Raw genomic sequence first — 12429 nt, forward strand, 5'->3', positions numbered from 1 at the left:
CCGCACCATGCACATCTGGACGGTCAGGGTTCTAAGAAGGGCGTTTGAAAGCCTGGACCCCACCATGCAGTTCCCAAGTGCAGCACCTTTCCCCACCGCCACTGGCTGTGACATCTCCTAGTCAAGGCCAAATCTTAGGATGTTCTTTAAACTGCGTGATTTAGAAAACACCCAGATGGCTGCTTATTGGGGCCTCAGCTTGGCCTTCTGTGCAAACAACGGCCCAAGACATAGTCCCCTTTTCTGCTGGAAATGGATTTTCAGTCGCAAAATCCTGAATGTGTCCAAACCTGAGAAAACCCAAAACACACCACACGATTTGGAAATTCCCCTTTGCAGCATAATGGAAATGTGAGCAGAAATCATCCCCATTCTCTGAGTGTTCTGAGATTTTTTTAACAAAAACATTTTATTTCAAAGGGCAGATAAGTATTTTTCTAGACACGACTGAAAAAAAATGGCCAGAGAACAATTGGAGTTTGTCTTAATAAATAAAATGCCATTTATGTTTCTTAAACTTCATATGACACAATACACATCTTAAATAACCCACTCTGTTGCTAGGTATTAAAAACCGTCCCAGGTGTGGTGTGTGTCGTGGCGTGAAGCCCGTTGCTGGGCTTGGACCCGCCAATCCCAGTGCTGGTGGGGAGGCCACTTCCCAAGCCTCTGCCATGCCCCTGTGCCCCGAGCTGAACAGCAGCACCGAGGCCTCGGGGGGCAGCGGGAATGCCAGGGGCTGGGATGACGGTGGCTTCGGGGCGCTCTGTGGCTGGCACGCCTGGGTGCCTCCAACTGGAGGTGCTTTCTGCCTCCTCAGCCTTGGCTTCTCAACAATTAGTTTTCAGGTCAGTCTGGAACATCAGGGGTGCTAGAAAAGCCTCTGGGGTGGTGTAGGTCTGAGCTCGTCCTGGTTTCCGATCAGGTTGTCGGCCTTCCTGCTGTCATGTGGCGCTGGCTCTCTGCTTCTCCGCTGGCTGGCGCTGTCTGGTGGGCTCTGCTGTCCTGTTTTTCCACATGGCACATTCAGGTTCTCTGAAGCCACAGTCAGCGTGGCACTCGCTCACTGTGATGTTCCGTGGCTGACACTCCTGAGAGGGTCGAGGCTATCTGTGCACCCCACACCCGCCCGGCCTTGCTGTCACGCGTGCATTTAGGTGGTTGCATGGGCACACGCCTTCAAGGCCAGGGGTGGCCGGGTCTTCGGTTCTCTGGCTCGGCTCAGGCAGCAGTTCCTGCAGACTTTTCTCACTGCTGTTCAGCTCTGCATCTCATTGAAAATAGCACCAGGAGTTCTCAGGTTGGCTTCTGTGTCTTTTCCAGGTGCGTGTGCAAAAGGCAAAGGGAAGTCACTCTTTCTGTGCAGGGCCCTTTATCTAAACTGTCCTTGAAAGGCAGTTGTGAAGGGTGGGCCCAGACCCGCTCCACGGGACCGGGGGTGGGGCATCACTGTTCCTTAAATCTGAAAGAGAGGATGAAAGAACACCTGCTCTAACAGCCAGCAGTGGCTCAGCAAGAGATGCTGAACCTCACACACCACACGCAAATCCCCTGGGGAGCCGGTTGCCCTCCAGGCCCAGCAGGGATTTGTCTCCTACAGGGGCACTGGATGCTAGATCAACCCTTGCACCTTTCTCACAACCTCCTGGGGGCCAGGAAGGAAGGAGAGAGAAGGGAGGGAAGGAGCGAAAAGAGGAGGGAGAAGGGGGCGAGCAGGAAGGCAAGGAGAGCTCGGGGGGCTGCACCTCCAACAGAATGCCAAAGACGGCAATTCCCTCCCATTTTCCACCCAGGTTTTGAGGAGAGATTACCACCAACCCATCCAAACAGATATTCATTAGAAAAGAAAAAGCAAGAGTGAAGGTGGCATGCCGTGAAAAGACAAGCCATGTTCTTTCTTTTAGGGAAAGCCAGGTGTGGAAGGCAGATAGGACAGAAGGCGCCTTGGAGCTGGCTTTCATGCACGGGAACAGGGCCCGAGCAGGGACTTACGGAACTTGGTCCTCCGTCGTTGACCCTGGGCAGCTCAGCTCCTTGTGTATGAGGCGGATCAGGAACTGCACCAAAACAAAGGTGAGCCCACGCGTCACTGGGGCAGGCACAGGGCGGCCCGCGCTGTGGACACCATGAGGACCTAGCCCGCAAGACTCAGGCGGTGGTTCTCTCCCCACAGCACCTTTCCTGGGGTCACCTCCCTGCAAGAGCAGTGGTGCCTGCATACTCAGCCCGAGGCCTTGGTTCCTGTGGGCAGGGCTGTCTGATGAGGGCCCATGAAGAACCAGGAGGTGCCCTGAAAACAAGGCTTTTGGGAAAGATGCAGCCTGAACCAGTTCTGGGGTCAAGTCATGTTTAGAATAAAATTAGTCCAATCATAAAATGTCCACAGTGGGAAAAAGAAAATAGACAAGAGGACCACAATGCTGGTGGCCCAGGGGCTGGACCTGTGAGTTTCTCAGGCGAAGCCAGGTAAGCATCTCCTCCAAAGCCAGTCCTGGGGTCTGAAGAGGCTGCCTCAGGACAGCTGCACCCCACTGAGAGCCCCTCGGAAGCCAGGCCTGGCCGGGGGCCAGGGCTGTTCCACCAATATCGCCGCCTCAGCCTGAGCTCCTCTCCAGACCCAGGGCTTTAACTCTGTGCCTTTCACATGTTCGAGGGCTCAACATCAGCTTCTAAATCCAGACAAATGATTGTGCTATCCCCAATTTAACTAGTGTGTCTGCATTTTCCAGTGTGGATCCAGTCTCTCCCCAAGTATGATAGACCACAGGAGGGCTCTCCCTGGACGTGGCCCCTCACTCTTAGAGGGCCGCAGATGCCCTCAGACCCAGGGTGGATCACTGGGCCAGGGGAGGCGGGGAAGGGGTGCTGGAGGACGGTCTCGAGGGGCTGCTTAAAAACCAAACCCACGGCCCCACCCCCAAGCCTCAGGCCACAGCTCTATAAGGCAGAAACTCTTCTATTTTCTTAGATGCTTATGGTTCGAGTAGGAACTCAGAAGTCCCTTGTATGAGGTGAGTTCAAGCTGGAGAGAACAGGAGCCCCTTCTACAGGTAAGATGCATCCAGCTGCTCTGCTTGGTACATGAAAGGTGTTTACGATAATTAGTTGGTAAAGGTTGTGGGAACACGGCAGGTACTAACAATAGTGCTGGTGGCAAGAGCAAGGTTTTTGTTAAATAAATCCATCTGTGTGTATCTGAACCGCTAGCTCCAATTACCGGCACAGGCTTGTTGTGTCTGAGCTGGTACCTTACCCACATCTACATCCTACCAAGTGTGATGTGTGAAAAGTGCTAGCCTGAAGAGACCTATGATTATGAAAAGCCGATCATTAAGACAGAGAAAAAAAAGATGAAGAATGTAGTAGCAAGTGTTATCTGTGGGTATGGGATGAACTGTAAACAGTGACAGTTCTGAAGAACAGAGATCCGATTTCAAATCATGCCCGTGTGCTTGGCTCACACATGCAAGAATGACCAACAAGGAGGGGCCCTGCCAACTTGAGGGGCCCTGCCAAGTTCAGGAGCCCAGGCAACACGCACTGGAGACCTGAGGACTTTGGCTGTGTGCCCAGGCAGTCCGGCAGGCCCTGGAGCTAGCCATCAGTGTGCGTGGTGAGGCAGGAAGCATGGTGTCCTCTGGCCCCCCAGGACACCTGCTGAGATCAAGGAAGTTCTCAGCCTCAGATCTGGGAGAAAACACTTGTCTATTTTGGTGAAAAGATCCCAGAAAGCATGTTGATCAGGGAAGAGAAAAAGGTATGTCTATTTCTTAGGTTTGAAAGGCCCAACTCGAGCTCACCGGCCTGCTACATATCCTGGTACAGTTTCTTCTCCACTACAACAATCTCCCAAGTGCTTCTGCTTTAGGTCTCTTTCTTCCAATCCAACAAATCCAGCCTCCTCTGGTTATTATTTACCTGTCGTGTACTTTCCCATTCTTTGACTTTCGTCTTTTTGGAATTCCAGTGTAGCAGGTGTGTTTCTTGTAAATAACCAGTGCCTGTATTTTTAAAAGCAGCTTGACAATCTCTGCTTCTAACTGATGAGTTTAGTCCATTTATAGTTACTGTGTTGCTGGTATGCCGGGATCATTTTCATCCATGTCGCTATGTATTTCTCTATTTACCTTGCCTTTTCTATGCTTCCCCTGACCCTAGGTTCTCTTGGATAAATCTTCATTTCCCTGTATTGCCTTGAAGGTTACACATTCTATTGCTATTGACTTGACAATATAAGAACTGTGGTGTGCTGCAACTCTGATTGTCCCACTTGTACTTTACATTTTCAGTATTTCAGTTCTTTTTTTATATTGCCCAAATTAGTCACTATTGCTGTTGTTTTAAACTAAGAGTCAGAGAGCTTCTTCTCTAAAGGTCTAGATAGTAAATATTTCAGGCTTTGCAGCCATATGGTCTCTGTTGCGCATTCTTTTGTTGATTTTTTTAAAGAAATCTTTAAAAATATAAACCATTCCCAGCTGGAGGATCATACAAAAATAGGCCACAGTTAGCTGGCCCCTATTTTATATGGTCAATACTTAGATTCATCCTTAGGAATATTGCTTTTTTTGCTTGCATTTCTCCTTGCATCTCAGACTTTCCTTCTGGATCTATCTTCCCTCTTTAAATACACTGTTTAGCAATTTTTGCTGGGAGCATCTTTGGTTAAAAATGTTTTCACTTCACCCTTACTCTTGCATGCAAGTTTATCTAGGTACAGAATTCTAAGTCATTTGATTCCTGAATCTAAGAATGTTTGTCTTTGATGTATCTGGAAAATTCTCAGCTATTTTCTCTTAAAATATTGCTTCAAACCCAGTCTATTATCTTCCTCTGGAATTACTTTCAGATAGTATTAGGCCATCTCATTTGGTCCTCCATTTTATATTTCATTTCTCTTTAATATTTTCCATCTCTCTTTTTGTGCTGAATTCTGGATAATTTCTTCAAGTCTATATTTCATTTCAGTAATCTTCTCTTCAGCTGTATGTAATTTGCTTTTCTAACCCATCCACTGAGTTTTTTTTTTTTTTCAGGCTAAAGATCATATTTTTCATTTCTATAACTCCTGTTTGGTTGTTTTTGAAGCCTACTCTGTCTTTTCAATAGTGTCTTGTTCTTTCTTTCATGAGGTCAGATCCTTTTCTTTACGTCATTAGTAACACTGCATATATTTATTTTTAGTTTATATAACTCTTTTATCTGTAGTTTTGGGGGAGTCCAATTCCACCATTTTTTATGTCTGTTACTGTCATTCAAAGTGGATTGCTTATGTTTCATAATTTTGTATTGTGAGCTCATCTTTAGTAGGGTGTTAGCTACAGAAATCCTGTGCTGCAGGGTTGAGATTTGTCCCTATTTGCTTCTGCATTATCACTGCCTAAGGACCAACTTTGTTCATTTTAAATATATTTATATAAGCTCAAAGATTAAAGCTGACTGTGGGGAAGTCTATGGCTAAAAATTTTCAAGGGATATTTTTTCCCTTAATCTGGCTAAGATGGGCAGATTCCCATTGTCTGCCTGTGCCAGTGTGCAGATACCATCTAATACACTCTGTCACTGCAAGCATGGCTCTTCGAGGGTCCTGGCTCTATGAGGAGACTTCCAGTTCCAAATCCTCATCTTGTGCCAGCCTAACACCTTATCTCTTACCCAGTGTGGGCACAGCCACCCCAACCCCTTGACTCCTGAGCTTGTGTATTTATATTGCCTTTACAATTCTGGCTCCTGGGGAATTCCTTTACTTTCTTATGAGTTTGGCTATGCATCAAAACAATTTTCAATATGTATTACTGAATATTTCTGAAGATATTTCAGATTCTCTGAACAGTTGTAATGACAGGAATTTTACTGCTACTTAGTGGAAATACATCTGAGGCTTCACTAGAACGTTCAGGCATTAAGAAGACCCACAGATGATCCAAAGAACAGCCATTTAAACCTAGTAAATCCATAGGTTGAGAGTTGGTATTTGATTTTGTATGTGGTGGGGAAGTTGAGTTTTATAATTTCCTGGAATTAAGATATAAGACTTTCATTTAGTTGAGTGAGTTGATATTTCTAAAATTCTCAACTCATTTTTATTGGGATCAGCCTCAGGTTTTGTCTGGTGAAGCAAGAGGAGAGGCATGGCTGTGGGTCTGGGGACTCTGTGGCCAGGTGACTTGTAAAGATAAATGTATGTGCCCCTCGCAAGTGCACATCTGTGTGACTGTGACATCATCACGGGTCTTCCCTACCTAGAGGAAAACCTCAAGCTTTCTCCACACAGGAGGGCACAGAAGCAGGAGCCCAGAGAAAAGGGGGCAGAAGCCAGAAGGCGACTTGGTGTGTCTGCATGGACAGCCTCTTTGCCCCTTTATTCTCTCCCATCCCTTCAGGTGAAAGAAGTTGGGGCTGCTCCCGCCATCTGACAAGCATGGCTGCAGGAGGGACACCAGGACACTGATGACCAGTGGGAGGCCGGGCTCTGTGTATCATCTGCTTTAATTTCCACAACAGTCTTGCCACTGGGTGCCATTATCATGCCCATTTTAAAGCTGTGGAGCAGAGGTTACAAAACCCGCCCCAGGCACACACATGACAGACGACGGGCAAGGATCCAGAGCCACGGAGCTCCATGCTCCTGGCCTCTGTGCCGTCCTGAAGGCTGCAGACCAAAGACTGTCCCCTGCTTCTGTTTCTGATTTTCTGTTTCTGATTTTTTCTAACCAGAGAGAGAAGGGGCTTTAGACTATGCATATTTAGAAAAGATGGGAAGACCCAAATCTGATAACTCAGGAATGCACCACCAGTGTTTGGCCACAGCCACAGAGATCCGCATTCAAGGTGGACTGGACTAAAAATAGGCCCACTTACCAGTAAGGCACAGGCATCTGCAAACATCAGCATGTAAAACACATTGCTCCAGCCGGACGGGGAGAGGAGCCCAGCCAGCAGGGGGCCCAGGGCTGCTCCTGAAATCGGGCAAATGGACACACATGGTGCTGTTTAGAGAAAATCCCAGCACATGACCAGCAGTCACACAGAACGGGGCTCAACACCGCACTCACAATGAAAGGAACACATACGGATTACACTACCTCATCCTGGCCTATCAGACTGGGAGCGGGTAAAAGGTCTAGTATAGGTTGAGCTTTCCAAATCTGAAAATCGGAAATCCTAAATGCTCCAGAATTCTTAACGTTTTGAGTGCTGACACTCAAAGGAAATGCTCACTGGGGCATTTCAGAATTGGGATTTGAGATGCTCAACCAGTATAATGCAAATATTCCACAATCTGAAAAAATAAAAAGACGTAACCACTTCTGGTCCCAAGCACTTCAGATAAGAATACTCCACCGGTACGCCTGACTACTGAGAAGGCAAAGCTGGCACAGCCTCTTCCCAGAACCATCCTAAAAATGTGTGTTGGCCTTGTAATGTTCATTCTTTTCATCCAACACTCCCATGATGTTCCTGAATACACTGTAAGGAAATCTGAATTCAATGCACAATCTTAGATATTCTTATGCTATAAAAATGTAACTGGGTAAAAGTGGAATAAGATTTGTAGATACTAATACTTTTCAGTGCTCACTTGCTGATTCTGACCATTGCACTGTGGTCTGTCATGGAATTCCTTGCTTTTAGGAAGTACACGCTGAATAGTTACGAGTAAAGGGGCAACGTGTGCACTTTACTCTTAAGTGGTTCAGAAAAATGATGCGGGTGTGCATGTGTATATGTGTGTAAACATACATGAGGGGTGCACGATGAACCACATGTACTAAAATGTCTGAATGTACTATTTCTGCAACTTAAAGTCTGAAATTATGTCAAAATGTTTTTTTAAATGATGAAAACAAAATAAAGGATCCCCCTAAATGCCCAGGGGCTGCCGTTTAAGAATGTGTTCTGTAGCAGCTGGTGCATTTTACCAAGAGGGACTGAAATGAATCCTGATACACATGTAGGATGGCCTGTTTTGGTAGACACATGGGAAAAAGCCTGAAGAATTTCCACCAAGCTATGAACTGACAATCTCTGAGAGAAGATAACCAGGGTCTTTCATGCCCTAGACACTCATTTTTTTCAAGTGTTCACAAAGTGCACTTACTATTTTATAATCCCAGGAGCAATTGTATGTATTTTTTTTAATTCTCAGAACTTCCAGGTAAACATGGTTGGCTACTCATGTGTTCTCTCTACACCTCTCAACACGAACGGCACCATCACTGACTTTTAAAAATGATAAATCCTCCCACCGAAGGGCACGTAGTTTTGGAAGACGGACGGAGAAGGGCTGACAGCTAACACAGCCTCCAGTGTTCCCTGCTCCACTGAGCACCCTCAGAGGGAGATGGCACAGGGACACATGGAGCAGAGTCAGGCCCAGCGGAGCACACGAGACAGGGGAGGGGAGGACAAGGGAGGAGGAGGACAGGGGGAAGGGAGGGGGGTCAGCAAGAGAAAAAGGAAGCATGGGTTGAGTCTTTTATCACAAACTATTAGCTACATTCCCTCTGCCGCACCTCAGATCCCAGGTCTCTTTTCTCATCCTCGCTGATAGAGACTCCTCCTGATGCCCCCGTGCAGGAGAGCGCAGCTTAACCTGTGGGGACACTAAGCCCAGCTCAGGACAGGGATGCCACCTAACAGGCAACAGGGGATCTGGGGAAAGACACCAGCTTCCACTAAGCAGCCACCCATGGTCCCACGCCATGGCAAGGATGTTGGCGGCTGGACCCAGGCTCCCCTGGGCACTGAAGGAGTCTCCTCCTCCAGGTTCCACAGGGTCCCTCTGCCTGGAGACCAGCAGCCAGCACACTGTTCCCACAGAAAGACTTCAAACCACTATGCAGGACCCCTTCTTCCATGGGAAGTGATGAAGGGGCAACCAAGGTCTGCCCTGTGTCTCAGGAATACCCCAACGCGAAAGCAAGCAAGCTGACAGGAGGGAGCCTGGAGGAGAATATTCCCAGGAGCTCACAGCACCCCAGAGAGCCAACAGAAGACTAAGTTGAACCTCATGACATTCCTCTTTTTTTTGTGGCTGAAAACCTGTTATCAATTTCACATGATTCAATCTAACAAGAAATAAAACAGGATACCCTGAAAGGGCAGAGAAACATCAGTGAACACTGAAAATACGGCAGAAAAAGTAAAATGTTCGATACAAAGGTGGAAAATACAGTCAAGAATCTCCTTGAGAAAGTGGAAGAAAGAACAGGGAGATGGGCAGGAAGGGAAAGAAAGAAAGTTGAAGGATTAATCCAGAAAAGCCTACATCTGTCTAATATGTTTTCCAGAACGAAAAAGCAACTCAGAAAATGGTAGGAAAACTTATCAAACGAATAGGGGCCCAATTCCCCTAAAGTGAAGGGCAGGTGTTTCCAGACTGAAGGGGCCACCAGGTGCCCAGGACGGTGGATGAAGAAAGGCTCCAGGCGTAAGGAAGGGAACCTGGAGAATTCTAAGAGAAAAAAGAGAAGGTCAGAAAGCAAGGGCTGGGGTCCGCATGTCTGGTGCACGTGTCAGTGACGGCAACGGGGGCTGGGAGACGGGGGTTCTGAAGAGAAGGTGTTTCCACGTCCGCATTGCCTCAGGCGGGAGCGGAATCCAGACACCACTTTGCACTTGTAAGCTTGCAGCACGCACCTCCCCTAACTCAGGAAGCTACTAGGAGACAGTTTCCACCACAGGAGTGGTAAACAGGGGTCTAGACTGCTAGGGCAGTGTTGAGGGCAAGAGAGGGGGGGACTCCCAGTGCCGTGGTGACAGGTGCTCTGGGGCAAAGCTGCGCAGTGGGCAGAGTGAGGCTGATGGTGTGAAGAAAGGGGTGGGGTGGGGCAGGGTGCCGACCACAGTGCAGGGAAGGAAGAACTTTGTCGGAAATGTAGAAAAGAGGAAGAGATGAGATGTGTTTACCCCCGCCCCAGGAAAGAACAAGATGCTTCTATTGAGGGGGCATAATTAAAGTTTCTTTCTTGGCTGGGAAGTGAAGGGCAGGAGTGTGGCCAGTATAACTGAGGGGGAGGAGGGTGGGCAATATCGGGGTGGGAGGGAGCCAGGTCCCCTCTTCCGTAAGAGGAGTACAGCTGATGATAAGATGATGAACCAAGAAACATGAACATACACAGGTAAGCAGAGAGACGCAGCTGAAATTGCTGCTTCTAGACAGAGAGGGCTGGGGAGGGGGATGGAATGCCACTGTACAACGTAATAAGCTTGTAGGACTGTCTGGCTTCTAAGGTACATTCTGTTTTACTTTAATAAATAAAAATTAACTTGAAAAAATGCAGCGCTCTATTTAATTGCTCTGCATGAAATGTACGGAAACGGCAACCTTTGCGATTCTAAGGACTGCAGACGCCGTGTCAACCGACCATATGGCACTTGGGAGAAGGCAGGGGTGACTTACAATGAGTCATGCTTCGCCTCCACCCGAGTCAGTGCCAAGGAGTGGACGGTGACACTAAGTAAGCACGCGGGCAACTCCCTGGGGAAGGGCCTTGGCTGACACGGTGGCCTTCCCACTGGAGCCTGCACTTGGTCTCGCTGGGCAGCACTCATGGAAGGAATAATGGAAGGAATAATGACCGAGGCGTGGTGGTGGGGGTGGGCAGGCCTGAGTGCCGTTTCCATGGTGATCATTTACTGAGCAGGCAGCAGGCACTGATGGGCGGTAGAGCCCGGAGGAGTCGGGTCCTGGTCCCGCCTCTGGTGTAACATAGCAGCCATCAAGGTGGGCGCAGCAGCTCTGTGGACAGTCAGGACTTGGTGCAGGTTAACAGAAGGCCAGAGGGGGTCCGGCGTGCGTGCCACCTTCCTTGTGAGTGGGCCGAAGGCATTCAGAACTGCGCCTCCCTTCCACCCGCTCGGGAGCAATGGCCTCTGTTCACAGATGCAGAGTCCCCTACCCATAGCCACAGACTTCTGCTTCCCTCTCATTTTGAGAAGAATATGAAGAAAAATGTGTTTTTTCACCTAGTTCATGATTTCTCTCTTTTTTTTACACTGATGCTCTGCTTTAAAGCAGCAGTCGGGGTTTTGCCAGTGGAGCGCCAAGTCAGCTTTTAGAACAGGGTTTCACAGCAGAGTCAGACCGAATGGCAGGCCGCACGCAGGCCACTGGGGCACAAGGCCAAGAGAAGGCCACGCAGTCACAACGTCAATCAGAACCGAGCTCAGCCCCGCAGTCCCCCGACTTCCTACTGAGATGCCCAAGAAAGAAGATCGGAGGGGTGACCGCCGCCACCACCCAATACACTCAAAGCCCCTCTGGATCCAGTGAAATGAAGGAACCAACATTAAAGGCAGAGACGAACCTGCTCTGGTCTCACTTTGGTGAACAACAAAAGCCAAAGCGCGGCTTTCTGAGCAACGGCCACCCTGCCCACTGCTTCTCAGAACAAGGCAATGGGTCACATGAAGCCAGCCCTGCCCCAGAAACTGCAGCAGCAGCAGCGTGGAGCTGGGGTTCCTGCCACCCAGGGGTGCGTGGGGCGCCTGGGGCCTGTCCGGCCTCGCTCCTTACTGTGCACTCAGCCACGTGGGCCCTGGCTGTGATTCTAACTGGGAGCAGCCCGTTCAGTTCAAAAACCCAAGCAAATCCCATCCTCCTGGAGCTTCTGTTCCAGTGGTGGAGACAGAGGAGACAAAGCAGAGGAGTGCACCAAGTCCCACTGCGACGGGGAGAGTGCTCCAGAGAACAGACCAGGGAGAGGGGGCCTGCAGGCCAGGCCAGAAGGGTTCCCGCGTTCTCAGCAGGGTGGTCCCAGGAGGTCTCGCTGACAGGATGACATGTGAGCAAAGACTCAAGGCATGAGGGAATGTGGCACGAGGTCACCTCTGGGGACCTTCCCAGACACAGGGCGTGGCCAGAGCAAAGAGCCCACACAGGGGCCAGCCTGGCCTTCAGAAGAGCAGCAGGGAGGCCATGCGGTGGGAGGACTTTGCATTCTGCCATCACTGAGACAGCAGCGGACACCCAGAAATGTGCTGTGATGTTTCCAGCCTGCTGACACCAAGGCCATGGGCAGCCAAGAGCAACATCAGCTCCCTGCACAAGCCCGCGGGAAGGCTCCAGCACCAGGTTCTGGCTGACCTAGGTTTACTGAGCCACCTTCATCTAGCAAACACTCGGCTTTACTGCTTTGAGAACCCCACGCAGCAAGTGACTCACCAGGTTGGCACTCCAGATCATTAGCCGTGAGAGCCACACCAGGCAGCCCCCCGTAACCTCCCACATGTAGGAAGGACCCTCCTGATCTTCACCTGGCAGGCGTGGCAGCTCCTGATCTTCACCCGACAGGCACAGCCACTGTGTGTGCTGCCCGTACAAGGGCTCAGGGAAGGCCATGGCCGTGCTGTCAGGCTGCACATGGGCGAGGAGACTGGCGCTCTGCCGGTTCCCACCTGCCTGCTCCCTAAGGGAATGGGTTG

General features: G+C 49.5%; 1 protein-coding gene across 4 annotated transcripts in view; it reads right to left on the reverse strand.

Moving 5' to 3' along the window:
* Positions 1–380: 380 nt before the first annotated feature.
* SLC37A1 (solute carrier family 37 member 1) overlaps positions 381–12429 on the reverse strand; it is a 66667-nt gene continuing 54618 nt past the window's right edge. For all 4 annotated transcript variants that reach the window (XM_023192150.1, XM_023192157.1, XM_023192146.3 and 1 more), the window contains 3 exons: positions 6862–6959; positions 1993–2057; positions 381–1462 (listed from right to left, as the gene is read on the reverse strand). In XM_023192150.1, coding sequence (XP_023047918.1) covers positions 1447–1462; positions 1993–2057; positions 6862–6959 — 179 coding nt within the window. In that variant the 3' untranslated portion in view covers positions 381–1446. The remainder of the gene's footprint in view (positions 1463–1992; positions 2058–6861; positions 6960–12429) is intronic.

This window comes from Piliocolobus tephrosceles, chromosome 19 (assembly GCF_002776525.5).
Source record: "Piliocolobus tephrosceles isolate RC106 chromosome 19, ASM277652v3, whole genome shotgun sequence".
In the NCBI taxonomy this organism is placed as follows: Eukaryota; Metazoa; Chordata; class Mammalia; order Primates; family Cercopithecidae; genus Piliocolobus; species Piliocolobus tephrosceles.